The sequence below is a fragment of the Sciurus vulgaris genome, assembly GCF_902686455.1.
Source record: "Sciurus vulgaris genome assembly, chromosome: 17".
NCBI lineage: Eukaryota > Metazoa > Chordata > Mammalia > Rodentia > Sciuridae > Sciurus > Sciurus vulgaris.
Window position 1 is genome coordinate 71,570,369 of NC_136478.1, and position 21,419 is coordinate 71,591,787.

Sequence of the window (21,419 nt, forward strand, 5' to 3'; positions counted from 1 at the left end):
TTCTTCTATGTTGGGATCCTGTCTTTGACCCAGCAACCCAGCATTTGGCTCCCTTGTCTTTCCCTTCAATATGGCATAGTTGTCACACTGTTTCAACAGTGTCAGGAACTGTGGGGCAGGAGGACCATCATATTAACCACCAAATGGATCATGAGAAGCAGATCTCAAGAATCCCGGAAGCTGCAAGGGCTGGGGACTGAAATCTGTCGCTACCTGGGCAGACATCACAGACCGATGATGCTGTTTTGAGTAATAGGACTGGAACTTCTCAAGTGCATAGTGGGAACACTAGTTTCCCACCGTCACTTAAGTACATGAAGGAGCTTCACAGTCTCTCTCTCCTGGCCTCCACCCCTTCAGAGGATGCAGAATGATTCACCTGATCCCATGGGCATTGTCACTCAGCCCTGGGCTCCTCCCATGTGCAGCATATTTGCCCACAGCACACCTGTGCTCTGGCCTGCTCCTGACCACCCAAGGGGAGACCCACTCAGGTAGCTGGGCATGCTTGTCTGATGTGGGGGTGAAGGAGCAGCAAGACAGACTAATTTTTCAAATGGTTTTAACAGTCATAAAGGTGACATTTGAGTCCCAGTTCTCAGATCCTGCACCTACCTCTCCATCCTGAATTTGGGTAGAGAGGTGAAAATAATTGCCCAAAATCCCAAATTGACTAAAAAATTCCTGGTGTGCAGGTACAGTCCCATGAGAGGAATGAACCTAGCATCACATGGAGTGGGGAAACCAGGACAGCCTGGGGATGAGCCCGGGTTTCAATCCTGCCTACTGAAGTCAGCCAAGGATGAACCACCCGGGCTCAACTGACTTGAAAAACAGCATCAGTCAGGACTCTTGGTTGCAAATGACAAAACTTCCTTTAGCTAAACAGAAAAGGAACTGATCAAAGGGGGTGCAGTGGTTCCCCTCAAGTCTGAGAAGGCTCCAGAGACAGGCTTAGTGAGCTGCAATCAAAACAGCCTGCACCCAGCCACAAGCCTGCTCCTGGGACACAGCGGCTTCAGTCACCAGCATCCACCAGCACAGTCGCTACAGGCAGACTCTGCCCACCCTCTAAAAGCCAGGCGCATCTGCTCCAGCCCCGGCCAGCATATCACCCGGGCGGGGCCTCCTCCATCATTGGAGGAGGTGAAGTCACATGACTATCCTACTGCAAGGATGCTGAGAAGGAAGGACTTCTACCTTAGGACCTCTAATCAAACTGAGGAGAATTCAGAGATGCTGGTAAGCCAGAAGGACAGATGTTCCCATGTTCTCTCTCGAGAGGCCAGAAGACAGAAGGAAACAATGGCTCTGCGGGTCAAGGAGCAACACTTTTATTATTTCTCCAGTGGCTCTCCAAGTCCCCCAGCTCATGCCTCTCCTGCCCTCCCCCAAGCACCCTCCAAGGGAGGTGACAAGGTGGCAGTGACGGGGAGGAGGATAAACACCTTTATTGGAAGGGTACTGCAGACATGAGAAAGGGACTGAGGGCAAGCAAGCATGGGAGGTGGGGTCCCAGGAGCCGGTGCTTTTCTGGGCGACCCCTCCAGGGGGCAGCCCAGTACAGGCTGGCATGCCCCAGGCCCAGGTGCCACAAGGCCCCTCAATGCCTCGGGTGGGAGGGAGGGAGGCAGGAGGCTGGGGGCTCCTGTGGAGAAGGTAAGACGCCACCTCGTTCACCGATCCATGCTGTCATCCGTGGGGCTGGAGAAACAGGTCTGTAGCAGCTTTTCACAAAACTCCAGCTCCTCCTGCGTGATGGGGGAGAGGGGAGACCTGAGCACAGGCCAGACCCTACCACCAGCACGCAGAGCAGCAGGAACAAGTCCTCGTCACTTCCCGCCCACCCAAGAAGCTACCCTGGCTCTGCTGACCACCGCTCGGGTCCATTACTCGCTTTCCCTTCCCACTGGTTTCTGAACCACTGAGCTAGAACCTGGGGTCTCCCACACTGGTCTGTTCTCACCAGCACTGTCGGCCACTTCTGACTCCCCAGAGTGACTGACCCCATCACTGCACACTCAAACCCCTTTCGTGAATACAAACCCCAGACGCCAGAAAAAAAACACACTGACAGAAATACAAAAGACCTCCATGGCAGATAAACTGCAGATAAAAAAAATGAAAGAAAAATATGTTGGGGAAAAAGTATTTGTGATTTATACGACAAAGTTCTTGCATACTTAATGCTTAAACACCTTTAAAAGCTCAAATATAAACTCTGCCACCCAGCTGGGCGCAGTGCCTTGCACTTGTAGTCACAGCAACTCAGGAGGCTGAGGCAGGAGGATGGCAAGTTGCACGCCAGCCTCAGTAACATAGCAAGACCGGCAGAGACTTAGCAAGACCCTGACTCAAAATAAAAAATAAAGCTGTGGGCAGTGACCCACAACTGATCCCAGCAACTCAGGAGGCTGATGCAAGAGAACCACAAGTTCAACGCCAGCCTGGGCAGTTAAGCAAGGCCCTAAGCAACTTAGCAAGACCGTCTCAAAAAATAAAAAGGGCTACGGATGTGGCTCAGTGGTTAAGCATCTCTGGGTTCAATCCCTGATGCCAAAAAATCAATTAATTTTAATAAAATTAAAAGAGCTAGGGATGTACCTCAGTGGCAGAGTGCCCCTGGGCTCAATCCCTAGTACTGCAAAAAACAAGATGGGCTGGCACTGTAGCTCACATGTGTGAGGCACTGGGTTCAATCCTCAGCACCACATGAAAATAAACAAATAAATATATTATGTCCATCTACAACTAAAAAAAAATTTTTAAAACAAAATATTCAATATATAAATGGACAAAGGATATGAATAACTAATGATTGTTCACAAGGAAAAAATGCCTAATTTCACTTATGGGAGAAATGCAAACCGGATGAAAAAAATTACTTGAGCAGTCAGCTAAGGCAGGCCACAAGGGAGGGAGCCCAGCGAGGCTGAGGAGGAACACCCAGCAGCAGCTAACGGCACGGCCTGCACTCCACCCACCTGCAGCTCCTGCACCCAGCTTTCTTTCTTTTGGGGGGGCGGGGGTAAGGAGAGGGTCCTGGGGAGCTCCCAGGGGGCTCTACCCTGAGCTGCACCCCCACACTCAAGTTTTGATTTTGATGCTTCCCAAGTTATCCATTTCCCTCCTTAAACATGTTCTACAGACATCCAAGCTAATGCATATAAAAGATCCTCCTCGTAGCAGCGTTTGTAACAGAGGAAAAGAACCTGCACCCCTGTAGGAGAGAGCTATGTCAGAGAAGTCTGCGCTCCCTGCAGATGTCACCAGCAGGGAAGAACCCACGCATACTGGGAGGGGTTAGGAAAGGGAACAAGGCAGCACAAAAACTGCGGTCAGGAGGAGAGAACTCTGCTCAAAGAGAAGAAAAGAGGAACTGATATGCACCTTTGCTTGGATGCGCACCTAGTATCTTAGGAAGGCGGCCACAAAGGCACTGGAAGAGGTATCAGGCAGCTGAGGGCGCAGATAGCTGAGGACGTGGGTAAGAGATACTTTTCACTGTTTATCCTCCTGTGGGTTTTGACATTTGAATCACGTAACTGAAAAATCTGTTAGTAGTAGCCCAGCACAGTAGTGCACACCTGCAATCCCAGTGAAATGGGAGGTTGAGGCAGGAGGATCACAAATTTGAGGCCAGCCTCAGCAAACTAGCAAAACACTGTCTCAAAATAAAAAATAAAAAGGGCTGGGGACATAGCTCAGTGGTAGTGTACCCCTGGATTCATTCAATCCCCAGTACAAAAAAAAAAAAAAAAAAGCATCAGTAGGACTGGGGGTTCATTCAGGGGCACAGCATATGCTTAACATGTATGAGGCCCTGGGTTCCATACCCAGGACCCCCAAAAAAGGACTGACTAGCTCTTGATAGTCAATATGGAGAATACTATATAATTGAATTACATTAAAATTACATTTATATCTAAAAATCTGGAAAGATTTCCAAAAAACAGAGGAAAGAAGGCTGCCTGAAGACAGGAGAGCTGGACTGACTGTGACAACCAGGGAGCGCTGCAGGGAGCCGGCAACAACCAGAAGCCACGCGGCAAGGAGGAGTTCTGCCAGGCTCCGGGAAGCACGATTCTGGGGCACCCTGATTTTTGGACTTCCGGCCTCCAGAAGTGTGAGAGAATACGTTTATTTCAAGACATTCAGCTGACTGGGCACGCTGGTGCACACCTACAATCCCAGCGACTCAGGCAGGAACATGGGAAGTCTGAGGCCAGCCTAGGGTAGGTTATGAGACCCTGTCCCGAAATAACCAAAAAAGATGGGGTTGCTATAGCTCAGTGACACAGTGTCCCTAGGTTCAATCCCCAGTACCAAAAACAAAAAGAAAAAAGACATTCCACTGGGTGGGAATGTAGCTCAGTGGTGGGATGCTTGTCTAGTATTCATGAGACCTGGGGTTCCATCCCCAGCACCACAATGAATCACCAAAGCCACTGTTTGTGGTGGCAGCCACAGCAAACTGACCCACAGCAGCACAGCACTCTGACCAACCTACGATGACACACACTCTCTACCCCTCAGAGGTGTCATTCTTCCTCACCATAGCTCTGCTCTGACAGCATAGCATATAAAATAGTACACGTAAAACCACGTTCCATTGTGCACGCACACACAGCTACACCTCCTATGCCCCACGCCAGCATCCAGTGTCTCTCTGGGCCTGGCACACAGGCTCCCTACTACCTCGCAAGTGGAAGATGAAGAGTGAAGGTTTCCACCACTGCCCGGACCAAAATTGTCTGTGCGCTCTCTCTCAATACGGACACTTTATTGTACGTCAGTTACACCTTGACAAAGCTCTAAAAAAAGCCAGGTGCGGTGATACATGCCTGAATTCCAGTGGCTTGGGAGGCTGAGGCAAGAGGATCTGAGTTCAAAGCCAGCCTCAGCAACACAGCAAGGCCCTAAGCAACTCAGTGGGACCCTGTCTCAAAATAAAACATAAAAGGGGCTGGGGATGTGGCTCAGTGGTTAAGTGCCCCTGGGTTCAGTCCCCCGTACCTAAAGAAAGAAAGAAAGCTATCAAAAATCTTTAGGGCTGGGGTTGTGGCTCAGTGGTAGAGCACTTGCCTAGCAAGTGTGAGGCACTGGGTTTGATCCTCAGCACCACATAAAAATAAGTAAAATAAAGGTATTGTGTCCATCTACAACTAAAAAAAGAAAAAAAAAAATCTTTAAAAAGTAAAAATTAAAAAAACATTTTTTTTTAAAAAAAAGGAGTGCTGGCCAGGTGCTGTAGCAGTGCATGCCTGTGATCCCAGCAGCATGGGAGGCTGAGGCAGGAGGATGACAAGTTCAAAGCCAACCTCAGCAACTCAGCAAGACCCTGTCTCTAAATTTAATACAAAAAAGGGCTGAGGATGCAGCTCAATGGTCAAATGCCCCCGGTTCAATCCCCAGTACCAAAACCACCACCACAACAACAAAAAAGTGCTGGTCAGTTCACATGAGGCCACCCATGAGTGGTGAACCTCTCGGTGGGCAGGGCAGCCTCGGGCAGGCCCTGGAACGGCCCAATGCAGTGCCTGGCACGGGATGCCTGGGGCTTGACCACACAGATGCAGCACGCAGCAGCCCACACATCCCACCGACGCCTCAGAACCACCCGGAGCTCCATGCCACAGCGGGACAGATGGCCAGGAGGGCGGCAGGCACTGAGCAGGGACAGCTCTGCTGAGCACACCGTAAGCATGGACAGAGCACCCGCCACAGTCGCTGAATCAGTCGCTCGTTATGGATCACCACTTCCCGTCCACTAACCCAACGCCTAACGAGTGCTGACCACTCCCCCCTACACTACCGTCGACCCCGGGCGTCCCTCACTGACCTGCTTCCCGCACCCCCTCCGCGCACCCGCCTGCGAACCTGGAACTCCTCGCGCTGCTGCAGCAGCTGGCAGCGGTGGCGCAGCAGCTCCTCCAGACCCAGCTCAGGCTCGCGGCACTCGCGCACGCCCTGGGGGAAGTCTGTCACCAGGCTGCAGGGGGCAGGGGAGACGCTTTAGGGACAGCCCGGGGCCCGCCCCCACCCACCCATGCTCCCATGGGGGCCTGGGCAGGTCACTGCCTACGCTGCGCCTGGCTTCCCACCTGCACAGGGGCCTCAGCTGTCCCACGTCATCTCAGAGACTAGACGGTGACAGACACTCAGCACAGGTCTGGCACGAAGTCCCACCCCACCCCAAACCACTCACAGCGCTCCCTTCCAACACTGCGTACACTCAGCTGCTCCTGGGGCTGGGCAGCAGGAAAGGCCTCCCTCTCCCGGGCGGCTCTGTACGCTGTGAGGGTGAGGGAACTAGGGCTCTGTGGTTCCTGACCCCAAACTCCTCATCCCCCAGGGAAGGTTCCAAGTCTTGGGGGGGGGGGGGGGAGGCTGGACGCTTGAGCTTCCCCGGTAGGAACCACCTGGCCTGTCCTCAGGGCCCAGCACACCTGCACAGGGCTCCAAGCACATGCTCGTGGAAGGGGCTGTGTTCCGTCCTCACAAGGGCCACCAGCTGCTGGACCATCCCCATGGAGCACAGGGTCCCTAGGGCAAGAGCTGCAGGGTTAAAAGGACAGTCCCATGCCACCCCATGCCACCCACACCTGTCCCCTCCCCTCCCCAGAATGTCTGCTCCCCCGTGGCGGAGGCCACCCACCTTTGTGCTCTGGGTGGCCCACCAGCAGGTTCTGCAGCAGGAACGCAGACTTGACCTTGAGCTTCTGCACTTGCTGCTGCATGGCCCGCATCAGCACAGAGAAGCCATCCAGGCGAAGGAACTGCAGCAGCCCAGCCTCCTGCTCCCGGACGAGGCCTGGGGGAGAGTCCTTGAGATCAGAGTCACCACTGCCGCCACCACCACCACCGTCACCGCTGTCACCACTATCCCCAGCCCACCTCGTCTACCTTTCTTGGAAGTCTTTTGGAAGAGTAATTCCTAACCCACACAGTTCACTGTTTCTAAGTGCACAACTCAGTGGTTCCAGGCAGATTCCCATGGGGCACTACCATCCCTGCCACCTAACCCAGAACACTTCCAACACCCAGCACCCGTGAACACATCCCCAACCTCCCCTCCCCAGCCCTGCAACCGCAGATCCACTTTCGGTCTCTCTGGATCTACCTAACAGGACACTTCACACAGCTGGGACTCCTTTGCACAGCTGCCTTTCACAGAATGTTGTGCCCCGCTTCAGGTTTCTTTTTTTTTTTTTAAATATGTATTTTTTTAGTTGTCGAGAACTTTATTTGTTCATATGCGGCGGCGTGACTCCAACCCAGTGCCTCACACATGCTCAGCAAGCGCTCTACCACTGTGCTAGGACCCCAGCCCCTCAGATTTCTTACTCCACGTTTCAGTGAAGTGGACTGAAATGAAAGGCTCAATTCCTCACCGACGCCCGCTATGTGCAGGTACTTGGTGGCCACAAGCTGCCTGTGACTCCTGTTCCTGCAGGCCTAGAGCCTGCCCAAGAACTGACTCCCTGGGGACCAGAGGCCTTCCAGAATTCTCTGTTGTCAGGATGAAGGCCACGCATGATCTATAGCCTGACTCCTGGGCCTCACTTTCCTCATCTGTAATATGGGAATCCAAGAGCTCCTCCCTCTGAGGCAATCATGAGAATTAAAAATAGGTAATGCGGCCTGGGGTTGTACGTCAGTGGTAGAGCACTTGCCTCACATGTATGAGGTATTGGGTTTGATTCTCAGCACTGCATATAAATAAGTGAATAAAATAAGGTCCAACAGCAACTAAGAAAAAATAAATAGGTAATGCTAGCCAGGTACAGTGGCTCATGCCTGCAATTCCAGCAACTCAGGAGGGTGAGGCAGGAGGATCCCAAGTTTGAGGTCAGGCTGGGCAACTCAGAGAGATGCTATCTCAAGAACTAAAAAGGTCTGAGGATGTAGCTGTGTAATAGGGCACCCCTGGATCTAATCCCAGTACTATAAATAAATAAATAAACAAACAAACAAACGAATAAGGAAAGAACACGTTCATCAAGAGATATCCCGGAGCCACCACGCCCCTCACCCAGAGCTTCCACGCCTGGACTCGGCAGGCTTTTGGAGCTGTGCTTCCGGAGTTCTGGTGTGGGAGCTACCCTTCTCACTACATGGTGTGGAGCAGCACCCCTGGCCTCCGCTCTACTGATGCCAGATCCCAGTTCTAACAAATGACCCCATCACCCCTCTTTGAAAGCTGCCGTTTGCTCCCTCTGAATCTTTGCCTCCTACCTAGGTCATTACCATAAGCCCGAACTCACCCTCCGCCTTCCACCCAGCCCTGGTACAGCCACCCTGTGTGCAGCAGCAGGGCTATCTGGGTATGGCTGCTGCCTCTTTCCGATGAAAACCAAGGCCATCACCGAGAGTCACACTTCCCCCTTAGAAAGGCTGTACTTGCTGGGCACGGTGGCATCCCTGTAATCCCAGAGGCTCAGGAGGATGAGGCAGGAGGATTCCATGTTTGAGACCAGCCTCAGCAACATAGCAAGGCCCTAAGCAACTTGGTGAGACCCTGTCTCAAAATAAAAAATTGGGGTGATATGGCTCAGTGACTAAATGCCTCTGGGTTCAATCTACAGTACCAACAACTGTTTAAAAGTTGCCCTTATTGGGACTGAGGTTGTGGCTCAGTGGTAGAGCACTCGCCTGCATGTGCAAGACACGGTTCCATCCTCAGCACCACATAAATAAATAAAATAAGGTATTGTGTCCATCTACAACTAAAAAAAATCTTTTTTGCAAAGCTGCACTTATTCAGCACTGAAAATAAGTGAGCTATTGCACCAGAGAGGAACCGTAAATGCACACTACCAAGTGAAAGAAGAAGACAGCCAGAGAAGGCTGCACCACAGCAAGGTTCCAACCACAGGACCTGCAGGAAGCCGAGGCCTCGAGCCAGGAAGAAGGGTCAGGGCTGCAAGGCAGGAGCACGGGCTGGGGCCGTGAAGCCATGGCCTGCGCTGGTGGACACCAGAGTGAGCCACAGCGCGACCATGGGCTCCGCCAACAGTGACAGGCAGTGGAGGTCCACCTAGTTAAACACGCAGCTCAGGGTGGGCATGTTGACAACCAGGGAGGCGGGTTGTGGGAACTCCGTACCTTCCACTCAGTTCTGCTGTGAACCTGCAACTGCTCAAGGCCGCCCCAGCAACTCAGCAAGACCCTGACTTAAAATGTAAAGTAAAACAAAAAGGGCTAGGGATGCGACGCGGTGGTAAAGCACCTGGGCCAAGCGCACGGGTGCGCGAGCGTCTCCGTCCCCAGGCCCTCGCAGGCACACTCCACTGATCCCCAAGTCTCCGAATGCCCCTCTCTGTGGACACAGAGCCACTCACAGGTGGAGAGCAAGTGAGCCCTCCGTGCTCGCAGGAGGAGCCAGAGCAGCAAGGCTGCTGCATGGGCGGCAGAAGGAACCACGTGAGCAGCCCTGAAGCCACCCAAGAAAGGGCAGGTCCCACCGGACTGCGTGCTTCAAAAGGGGCACGTCAACTCCCTTTCCAAACAAATGGCAGCGTAGCTCCTAACCAGGACAACCCTCCTGGGGGGACAGCCACGCTGTAAGGCCACTCAGCAGCCTTCACCAAACCTCTGTCCACCAGGACCACGTGGAGGCTGGCCTTCAGCACCTGGCCTCAGAAGGCACTGTGGGGCTCAAAGGAGGCGCCACCTGCCCAGAGCTCAGCAGGGTGCACAGATGACACCCTGTTCCCCATGACCACAAAGCAAGGAGGACTGGAGGGGGCTGCTCCCCGTTGCCTCTACAGAGCTGGGCAAAGATACGAAGCCACTGCTGCTGAGGTGGCTCAAGGTGCAGACGGTGGGGACACTGCTCCACCGTGCGTGTCAGTGCAGGGGAGGAAGACAGGCATCTGTGCATCTGTGTGCTCGGTGCTCTCACACCTCCCGCCACACACCATACCAGTTCACCTGACACACACGCACCCACACCCCCACCCCACACCCCACAACACACCCAACACAACCCCACCCCACCACACACACACACACCCACCACACACGCACACCCATACCCCACCCTCACTCACACACACACCTCACACATTTGTGCTTACAGATCTGCCACGATCTCTGGGGGCAGAAACATGCAAGTGAATCTGAGGAAGGACCAGCGGTTCAGAGACAGGCTTTCCATTCTCCTCTTGTCTGCCTGTTAAACTGAGCCACGTGGCCATCTTACAGGCTCTCTGAACGCTGAATTGAACTACTTTTTTTGGTACTAGGGACTGAACCCAAGGGCACTTAGCCACTGAGCCACTCCCCAGCCCTTTTTATTTTTTTATTTTTTTATTTTTTGTATATTAATAAGTTTAAAATTTTATTTGGCAAATTGATCAATTTGGTTCAAGCAAATTATTTGTACACACACATTTTATGTTTCCTAATAAAAGATGAGTTCCCTGAGGGCATTCCTTGTCTTGTTCATCTCTGCATTCTTAACAAGCATAACACATAGGGTATGTCAAGTACTAAGAGTTGACCAATATTTATACAAATTACCAAACCATATTTAAGTACTTGAAGATCACTGGACTATCTTATAACTCACATATTTCCTTACTAATTCGTCCTGCTCTTCTTCATGATTAGTCCAGGTTAGCTGATGCTTTATTATATATCCAAAGAGCACACTGTATCCATTTATTACCTTTTATGAATTTATTTATCACAAAGATATGGATACAAATGCCTTCCATATATAATTAGTAAAAGAGTCCCTCATTTCTGGGACTGTAGCACATGGCTACCCAGGCTGCACACGTGAGAAGAGTACCCACTAGGCAGTGGGATGTGGCAGCCTGCTGTGTCCTCTGGCTTAGGACCTAATTCACAAGATTTCCATTCTAAGAATCAACGTTATTTTCAAAAGACTGCAAAGATAGACTATGTTGCTTGGAATAGAAAAGATGAAGACATCTAATTTTAGTTTATCCCCTGGTTTAGTCAGAACAGACATCAAACTTGACAGTGTCATAATGTCTAAGTTCACACTAAACATTTCTCACTGAATCAAAATTTTGAAATATTTATTTATAAAGTTAACAGCTATCTTGGAAATTAAGCAGGTCACTGAATATTTTTTCACACTCATTTTCATTTAAAAGTAAGATGTTCATAATTTCTCCAGTATCACTCTGAACATAAAACTAACTTAAAATAGTAAGACGCAGGTTTCTAGTGAGTCATATCACCCTGGACAAGCCATTTTAGATCTCTGCCTTCACCCACATCAAGCAGGGGTAATCTTATCTTAACCTGCCCCCTAAATAAGCAGACATAAGATCATGTGGTAACATTTCACTAAAGTCACGAACCACGAGGTAAAATATGTAAGATTTTTATCAGTACCAGCTATTTTCTAATATTTGACTGATATTTTTATAATTTAACCAAAGCAAAAATTGCATGTTTACTACTATAAAATCCAATAGTCATACAAGGCGCAGTACCATGGTACCGCTAGTCTTGACGGCAAATTCACTCGCCCTGCTCTCCTTCAGTCCTGCTGAGGGATCCCCTCCTCCGCACCTGGTGAGGAACGGATCCCCTCCTCCGCACCTGGTGAGGAACCCTGCCGCCTCAACAGGCCGGTCCCGGGCCTGAGGTCCTCCCACAGCCGTGCGTCCGGGATTCGGCCAGGCCCTGGGCAGCCACGCGGCAGACCCGGCGGCGACCGCCCTAGCTTCTCCCGTGTGGCCTTCAAAGATGGGCAGGCAGAGCAAGCGGCCGCGCAGGCACCAGGACCATCGATCTACCTCCTCCCCGACCGACACCAGCAGTCACGCTCGCTCCCCTCGGTTGTTAAAGTCACACCATCTCCGTGTACAAGGCGGACTGTTACCTCATCTTCTGGGCTGCTCCGCGCCAAGCTCGGCCACCCAGGCCCGCTCCCGGGTTCCCCAGCCGGCCGCCGGCCCCGCGTGGGGTCCGGCGAGGAGCAGCGGGCGGCGAGCCGGGCCACCCGGGGCCGCGGAGGCGGAGGCTCGGAGCCCGGCGCAGGGCGAGGGGCGGGGCGGCGGCGCAGCCTTGCTCCGAGAGGCCCCGCGCCAAGCTATTTTTTATTTTGAGACAGGGTCTCGCTAAGTTGTTTAGGGTCTCGCTAAGTTGCCGAGGCTGGCTTTGAACTTATGATCCTCCTTCCTCAGCCTCCAGAGTCTCCAGGATTACCACACCTCACTAAGAACTTTTTAAAACAAAGAAGAAAACAGCCCCTCCTTGTCCTACTCTGGTCTGCCAACTCTGGACACCAAGCCCTCTCCTCTGTGCCCTCGTGGTTGAGCTGCCTGTGTCTGTCCCTCACCTGCCTACTCTACCCCACGACCTTCCAATGCCCTCCTCTGGGACTCCTCCCCTGGCTAGAATGCTCCCTTCCTCCTGGTCCCCTCCAGACCCTCCCTGCTCCTCTCCCTGGCCTCTGGGCCCAGCACCATTTGCCCATCTCACAGGAGCAGGCAGGACACCAGGACTCAGGAACAAGGGTGTGGGCCCTTCCCTGCACCCCATTTCCATGACCACGTTTGGCTGCCAGAGTTAAGTCGACCTGGAATAGCAAGACAAGGAGTCACACATGACACGGCAAGTGCACTCCCAGGTACGTCCCCAGTGAAATAAAGACTTTCATCCACGCAGACTCATACACCCACGTTCATGGCTCACAACCGGGTCTCAAAGGCCCCACATCCTTCAGCAGGTGGATGAGCAGACCTGCCGTACCTGCACAGGGGCACTTCACTCAGCCATAAACAGGGAAGAAGCAAGGTGCACGCAACAGGGGGACGGCTATAACCCAAGATCCAGACACAAAAGGCCGCTTGGGTCCATGCGTATCAGAAGTCCAGGAGAGGCAAAGCCTCAACAGCAAAGCAGACAGACGGAGGACGCAGGGAGCAGAGACGGTCCCAGACTGCTTAGTACCACTGAGTCGCGCTAGGGTGATGAATCAGATGGGGACTGCACATCTTGTGACTGTGCCGGGAAGGACTAAATTGTACACCCTAAAAAGGCCAATGTGCGGCTTGTGACTTACGTCCCGATAAAGCTGTTAAAAAGGACAAGGCCGTGTGGGGGTCCCAGCGTAGCGCACACACAAGCACCAACACACAGGCGCGACACTGCTCCCTGTGTCCTCACGGGCCTCCCTGGCCTGGCCCCTCCTCTCTGCAGAGGGCATGCCGTGGTCCCTACCTCAAAAGGTGAGGCAGTAAGAGCTGCACAACCCTGGCCAAGTCTCAGTCCATGCCACCAGATCCTGAGAAACAGCCCCCATCAGGATAAAAGGTGGAGCCGAGACGGTCTCCACCCAGGGACGCTGCAACACCAGCTGGTTATCACGCTGGGTGGTGACTGGGGACACAGCTCAGGGTACACAGGATGGTCCCTGGGAGAATGAACTGGCCCCAGGCTGAGACTGGAACAGTGCTGCCCACTGTGGGAAGCCGCCCTCATAGAGCAGAATCCGAGGCCAGGCCTCGGGACGCAGCGGTCTGTCTCCCAGAACTGGCTGAGGTGGAGGTCTGTCCCAGGCTGCCGGCGGCTGAGCAGCACCGTGGGGATGGTTCCCTGTCTAGTTCTGCAACAGTCCCCTAAGGAAATGTCTCCCCTAACTCCACCCCATCCTGTGCATCATAGAAGAAGCTCCTCCCAGTCTTGCCCCCTTTACCTGCGTTATAACTACAGCAGAGCTTGGCTGCTCCATGTTGTTACAGGCCAGATCTGGTAGGGCAAGACCTGTCACATCCCCTCTCATTTAAAAGGAATATTGGGGGCTGGGGAGATAGCTCAGTTGGTAGAGTGCTTGCCTTGCAAGCACAGGGCCCTGGGTTCAATCCCCAGCACCGCCCCCAAAAAAAAAAAAAAAAAAGGAGTATTGGCTCTCATGTTTCTATTGATGAGCTAAGTTTATGGGTAACCGATTTATAGCCAACACCGTCCTCCGGCAGTTGACCCTTCTCATCCACACGGGACGTGGTTCCAGCACCTCTCTGCATGGCTGACGTCAGCTCAGACCCACAGTGCGCTCCAGAGAGGCCGATGCTCCCTTCCAGAGCCAGTGCTGTCCCGACAGGCACAGAAGTACAGGAATACGGAGGTGTCCCGCCCCCTGCCCCTGGCGGATCCAGCAGGTGCCCTCCTGGACAGTACTGGCCCCGCCCGGACCCCTGCACCCAGACTCACAGGAAATGGCGAAGAGGGCCTTGACGCGCACCGTGTCGCAGGCATCCCGGTCGAGCAGCCGCAGCAGCTTGCGCAGGGCCCCAAGACCCAGCACCTGCTCCTGGATGGCTGCCACGTTCTGGCTGCACGTGCCGATGAGCTGCGCCGCCCTCCACCGCAGCCCTGCAGCCGCCGCCTCCAGGTACCGGCCCACCAGCAGGTGCATGCCCGACAGCTGGCAGAAATCTGTGCAGGAGACAGGAGGGCAGAAGTCAGAGTCAGGCTGAATGACACCCCTGAATTCACAGGCTGACGTCCTCACCCCAATACCTCAGCATACAGGGACATGACTTAACAGGTATGGGGTCTTATCTGGGGGTGACGACAAAGTTCTGGAGACACGGTGGCATGACACCGTGTGAACACTACACACCATGAATTACATGCTTCAAAATGGCTAATTCTGTTATATGGATTTTGCCTCAACAAATAGTACCAGTAAGTAAGGTCAACGACCACGTAAGAGGACATTCTGCACAGCCCGTCTTCGCTAGCACTGCGCAGTTTTGCCAAGGGAAAAATAAGCCAGTCACACCAAGAGGGGAAAAACCTGGCCAGAAACAATGACCACGCCTGTAATCCCAGGGACTCAGGAGGCTGGGGCAGGAGGATGGCATGTTCAGGACCAGCCTCAGCAACTCAGCAAGGTCCTGGTCTCTAAATCGAAAAAAAAAAAAAAAAAAAAGGAAAAAAAGTGTTCGTGTGCACACATGTAGAGAGAGGCAAGTCCCAGAGGAAAACGGGACGCTTCCTTTACTTCCCATCGGTTACCAGTCACTGCTGCTACACCTGGAGACCCACGCAGTGCCTAGCACACAGCAGCTGCCCAACAGTTTCCTGATCAAGTGAAAGACAATCAAGGACAAAGTCACGAAAGCCATCTGGTACACTGGGGGCACAGTTCCCACTGCCCAAATACATCTAGGAAACACTGGGCATCTTCCCCGAGGCCCAGAGTGCCAACTGCGCTCCCGAGCCTGCAGTAAGAAGGCGCTCCCAACCTGGTCCTGCCATGTCCAGAGTGAACGCCGAGCCCCTGCCCTGCACCTCTGCTCTGTGCCCACAGCAGGGCAGGTGGAGCCCGTGCAGCTGTCACCTCTCATCTTCATAAGCCCAGGGACACAGGAGGTGACCAGGGCTTCAAGAGCTCCAGGGACCTGCCCACGCTCACTGCTCCATGAAGCAGCACAGTCTGGACTAGCAGCCATGGAAGTGAAACCCCAACCCAAACCCTGTCGACCACACCACATCACTCAGCACCCACCTGCTGGAACTTACGGGCTCCGCCATGTTCAGAGTGAGACCTAGAGCACGCACCTCGATCTTCAAGGTCCCACATGCCCGTGTCATTCCCTACCCCTGGACCCTCACTTGCTCCACTCTGCCTCTAGGGCCTTCCTGCAGTTCTGAACATAAACATACATTCCTGCCTCATGACCTTTGCACTGGCTGTTACTGCTACCTGGAACGCTTTTTCAAGAGATGATCCCACTACTCACCCTCTCACTCCAGGTCTCTGATCAAACATCACCTCAGGGGAGGCCTTCCCTGACCACTCCACCCCAAACCACCTCCCCTCTCATACTCTAGCGAGTAGCAGTGGGTGGTCAGCAGACAGAAAAGAAATGACCAGCCTCAGAACTTGTTAGGAAAATGGTGGACAGAACCCACCACCAAGCTGGCTTATTAGGGTCCAAGAAGAGCCCTGCTCCTTGTGGCTGGAGGAGGAGGCGAGAGGCTGGGATGGGGCCAGTGGTGTGAACCTCAAGAGACGCGATGAGCCTGAGCTGTTTGAGATGTGGACAGAGGCAACAGGCCCTGGTGGGGACGAGGGGTTACCTGCTGCATTGTCCATGTTCTCACACAGGTCGGCCAGCAGCTCCAGGGCCCCCTCACGCTCTTGCTGGTCGTTGGCCAGTTCAGCTTCACCAGTTGTGGGCGGCGTAGGCTGGGACAGCACTCGGAGACAGCTCTTCATCTGCTCCACCTCCTCTCGCTGGCCTCGGAAGGCAGCCGACATGGCCTCCTGCAGCCACTGGCGTCGCTGGAGGACAAAGATGAAGACAGAAGCAGCCATAGCTAATTAGGGAGTGACAGTATTAGTGACAGCCTCAGTGAGGCTGACTGCGCCCTCCGTGGCAAACACCATGGAGCATCTTTTCATGGATCTGGTCCTGAGCCAGCAGACTGAAACTCCTGCAGGGGTGGGCGCTCACCCTGGTGGAGGAGCGGATGGCACATGGAACAAGCAACCGTGCAGCACGCAGCTCAGTGACGGGACAAGCACTGTGGGTGCCGGTGAGTACAGTGGGGGTGGGCAGCTGGGGCGGGGGGGCTGCCAACTGGGCGGGACAGTCGTGGGCAGGCCATGCGGCATGAGGTCGGTCACAGAACAGCCAGGCAGATACTCAGGAGATGAACACTCCAGGCAGAGGGACCGGCTGGGAGTCAATGGAGCTGAAGCAAAGCGAGCAAGGAGGCAGGTGCAGAGGGGGAGGGGAAAGAGTCCCAGAGCAGATCAGGTCTTACCCTATGGCTGGCTATAAAGACCTGGGATCTCACTGGAAGCAGGTGGGGGAACCACCCAGGGGGTCTGAGCAGGGTGAGGGGAGAAGGGCAGGGAGGGGAGACTTGTCAGGAGGCTGAGGCAGAGATCCAGGCAGTGGTGAGAAATACTCAGACCCCAGACTCATTATGAAGAGAAAGTGTGATTAGCTGAGATGTGGTGTGCCAGAGAGAGGAGACAGAAAGGCTGCCAGAACAGCAGGTGCGGAGTGGGAGCAGCGAGAGTTCACTCTCTGACCTAACTGCTAAGTGTGGCTATGGTCTACACACCCAGGTAGAATACTGCGTGGCTGCTAGAGGGTAGAACTCCAGCTTAGATGACTCTCTCCACCTTGGCTCTACTGACACTGAGCTTGATCATTCTGTGTGGGGGACTGTTCCGCACACTGGAATCCAGTGGCCACAGTGTCCCTGACCTGCAATCTCTAGATGCCAGCGGCACCCTCCTTCCAGTTATAACAACCAAGAATGTTTCTACCCATTGCCAATTTTTCCCTGGGGAGAATAAAACTGCTCCTAGTGGCGGATCACTGCTTTGAGACACAAATTTGAGACTTGTCAGGGTTATGCCTCAAGACAACATAAGAGCAGGAAAAGTATCGACAAGAGAAATCTCAGGACTGGTTCTGGTGCACTCCACCATTAAGAATCACGGAACAAGGAAGAATCAAGGGAGAAAATGAGGGCCAGTGACTGAGGGATAAAAACAGGAGACTATACCATCCTAAAAAAGCAAATGACAGAAGATTCAAGGAGGTGAGGGTAATCAAATGCTGCTACTAGGTCAAAAGGGATGAGAGCTGAGAACTAATAACTAGAACTTTTTTTTGCCAGGCCCTATGTTAAGTACTCATAAGAGGGCTCTACAGACCTTTCTTTGCCTGTTTCCTACTTCATTGTTTTTGTTGTTGTTTTGGGTTTTTTTTTGCCATGCTGGGGATCGAACTCAGGGACTTGGGCTTGCAATGCAAGCACTCTACTGACGGAGCTATCTCCCCAGCTCAACTACTTCATTGTTTTAAGGGTTCAATGACATGATGTATATAAGTGGATTAGAACCATACAGTAATTGCCAATTAAATAGTACATCTAATAAATGTTGCTATCAATCTTCAAAACAACTCTATGAGGTATTACCATTATTCCCAATTCACAGATGAGAACACAGAAGCACAGAGAAGCTGTGACTTGCCCAAGGCAAGGTCACACCATTAGCAACTGGTACAGTCTGACTGAAGTCAAGTTGATGCACTGCCTGAACATAAAGCATTTGTGCAGGCCAAATGAAACTGGTCTCTGAGCCACCTCAAGAAGTGCTGTTATAGCCAGGCACAGTGTTGTGATCCCAGTGACCCAAGAGATTGAGGCAGGAGGATACCAAGTTCCAGGCCAGCCTCAACAATTAGCAAGGCCCTGTTTCAAAATATAAAAAAGGGCTGGGGGCCATTTTTGGGGATATAGCTCAGTGGTTAAGCACCCCTGGGTTTAACCCCTAGTACCAAAAAAAGAAAGAAAGAAAGCAAAGAAAAAGAAAAAGAGGAGAAGTTCTTATTATTGTCCTTATCAGCAATTTGCAAATACATGAAGATCTGGAGGCACAGAAAGATTAAATAAAAGATCCAAGGTCACAAAGCTGGACAATGTTGAATCCAAGTCTGTCTGACTTTAAAGAGCCTTTTTGTTTGTTTGTTTGTTTGTTTTTCTGTTTGAAACCAGAAAGCTATTATGCATCCCAGAACAGTGTTGGAATACAGCTATCTGTCCCCTAGGACACTTGACATCTGACCTTCAGTCTACAAAGACCCTACCCAGCACAAATACAGACTACCATGCCTCCACCTCTGGAATCCTGCCCCCATCCAGGAAATTCCAGCTTCTAATTCCCCAAGCCACAGTTCCCAAGACACGTCTGTCCCAGGCCCCCCACCCCAGCTTCTTGGGTCCCAATACCTTACCTCCTCACTCATGGGTTCTGGAGGAGGGTCTGGCTCCTCAGAGCCCGCCGTGATGGCCATCTGCAGCAGGCCTTGGAGGTTGCGTGGGGGCCGGGGATTGCCCGAACCCCCTGCTGAAGAGCCACTGCCCCCCGACGAACAACCCTGGGACGCTGGGGGCAGCGCCAGGGGGAGGCGACTGCCCCCCGAACCTTTGTCTGCCATGGACCTTTTGTGAAGAAGGGAAGAATGTGTTGTGGGAGAGAAGGTGGTCACCGCTGAGGCAGCTCTGTCTTCCTGATGGGCCGATTCCTGGGGGTCTGCTGAGAAGGTGGCACTTTAGGGGAGCTCGGCGTCCCCCCATGACCTCAAACCTCTCTGCCCACACCCGGGTTAACCACAACCCCCTTCCCTTCCTTCATACCAACAGGACCCTTCCCCAGAGCCTTAAGCCCCTCCTTCCTCCCTAGCAACAGGCCCCACCCACTCTCCCTAGCAACAAATCCCCTCCCCCATCTCCACTGTGTGCGTCCCCGTCTCTTAGCAACCCTACTATCCCGCCTCCACTGCAATAAGTTGCCCCTTCGTTCTCTTTAGCAACAGGGCTCTTCCCTCCTCTCCGAGGAGGGGCGCCGTAGCGGGACAGATCTCACCTTCCCGCGCCCCGAGCCGCCGCCGCGCCTAAAGACTCAGTCGCCCGCACCTGACTCTGCTGGGCGCCGCCATCTTGACCGGAAATACGCGCGTTTTCTCCCGGAAGTGCCTGACGCACCCACCCAACCTGGCGCGGTAGGTGAGGCTGAACGCGCTCGCCCTGGGCTCTGAGCCGGTGCTCTGGGCCGATACCGCACTCGACCCCGCCCCTCCCGGCAGCCCCCTGCTCCCATGGTCCCGCCCCACCCCCGTCAGCTCGGTCCCCTAGCGAGCCCCGCCTCCTCATCGCAAAGTCCACCCACGCCGGCGTAGGCCCCGCCCACATCCATGTTCCCCTCCCCTGTTCTAGGCCTTTCGGCCTCTCCCCGTTAAGCCCCGCCTCAGCAACTAGCGCGCCCGCTGCTCCGGTTGGGCCACGCCCCTCGCAAGCCACGCCCACTTTCGCTGCTTGTCGGACTGGTCGCTTCCCCTCAGGAGCTTGGTGCCTAGGCTTTTTCTTTTTAGGTGCCAGGGATCGAACTCGGAACCCTGTGCATGGTAGGCAAGCGCTCTACCACTGAGCCACATTCCCAAACCTTTTTATTTTATTTTGAGACAAGGCCTCCCTAAATTGCTCTGGCTGACCTCAAACTTGGCAATCTTCTGGCCTCAGCCTCCTGAGTCACTGGTATTACAGGCATCACCACCGCATGCCCAGATCTGATTTTATTCCCACTACTGGAGTCCTGGGTTTCAGCCCTAATACAAAAGCTGTGCATAATACACAACCACTTTCTGGTCCTCAGTCTCCTCATTTGTCAAGTGGGGCTGCAGTGAGGGTCTCTCTTATCCCTCAGGCACTCTTACCTGACTCCTGCCAGCCAGAGAGGACGGAATTGTGGAGGCCATCAGAACCTGAGTCAGAATTCAGAAAGCCAAGAGAGCCCCGTTGAAGGGAAGCCCTAGGACTCTGTGCATCAGATATGGGGCTTAGGTCTGCAGGGTGTTTGCCTGGTGCTGGGCTTAAAGAAACCACATCTTGGTCTGCATAGGAGGCCCTCCCCATCTAGAAGCGTGTGCCCAACTTCAGGTGGGGCCACCAGTACGGAGATACTGAGTACCTGCTGGCCTTAGTTGTGCAAGGGGATATTTGGGGCAAAGATAGGAAGGGCTGTGGGTGTTTGCAGCTCTGTGATGTGGACAGGGATCTGGGCCTCTATTGTATTAGTTTCTATTGCTGCTGTTCACAAATTCCCAAAAAACTTGGTGTCTTAAAACAACACACACTTATTATGTTGACCATCTGGGGAGCACAAGTTCAAAATGAGTGTCAGTGGGCTGAAATCAAGGTGTCAGCAGGATTCCTTCTGAAGGCTCCTGGGGAGACTTTTCCTTGCCTTTTCCAGTTTCTAGAAGCCACCCTCCTCCCCTAGTTTTTGGCCATGTCACTCTGACCTCTGCTTCCATCCCCTCATCTCCCTGACTCTGACTCTCCTTCATCCTGTGATGCCATTGGACCACCCAGATAACCAAGACACTCTCCCCATCTCAAGATCCTTAACACAATCACATCTGCAAAGTTACTTTTGCCACATGACACATTTACAGGTGTGGGTGTAGACATCTGTGTAAGGTCTATCTATAACATAGTGTACATATCATGTGTAATGCCTATAGTATAATATGAATGTACATACATCACATGACATTATATGATATAATATTGTATATATGATTGTAGAAATAATACTCTGGTAGTCTAGATGAAAAACCACATGTGCCCTATAAAAGCCTTGGGCTTTAAAATGTCCTATAAGGAATGTGATCGAATAACTTTCCCTCTGTAGTGAGACACTTCAGAGAGAAAAGAGACCAAATTAATACTTACATAGGCATAACCCAGGATATATGGCCACCCTGCTTCTAAAACTGTGTAAATCTGCTTCTTTACCTCCAATCTCTCCCTTGCTCATTCCTCTCTGGCCACACTGGCCCTTTCAATATCCCTGTAGCACCCAGGCACACTTCTGCCTCAGGACCTATGTA

General features: G+C 52.9%; 1 protein-coding gene across 3 annotated transcripts; it reads right to left on the minus strand.

The window, feature by feature from the left end:
* Positions 1-1,318: 1,318 nt before the first annotated feature.
* On the minus strand, positions 1,319-19,573 carry HSPBP1 (HSPA (Hsp70) binding protein 1). 3 transcript variants are annotated; one of them, XM_079117315.1, is made up of 8 exons: positions 19,394-19,573; positions 18,762-18,969; positions 16,081-16,285; positions 14,203-14,427; positions 6,659-6,814; positions 6,450-6,546; positions 5,881-5,992; positions 1,319-1,751 (listed from the first exon to the last, which is right to left on the minus strand). In XM_079117315.1, the coding sequence occupies exons 2-8, from the start codon at positions 18,963-18,965 to the stop codon at positions 1,677-1,679; spliced, it is 1,074 nt and encodes a 357-aa protein (XP_078973441.1). In that variant the 5' UTR covers positions 18,966-18,969; positions 19,394-19,573; the 3' UTR covers positions 1,319-1,676. The 3 variants fall into 3 exon arrangements, with proteins under 3 accessions (XP_078973441.1, XP_078973440.1, XP_078973439.1); XM_079117314.1 differs by having other exon boundaries at positions 18,762-19,063; positions 19,394-19,572; XM_079117313.1 differs by having other exon boundaries at positions 18,762-19,060; positions 19,394-19,571.
* Between the last annotated feature and the right edge of the window lie 1,846 nt (positions 19,574-21,419).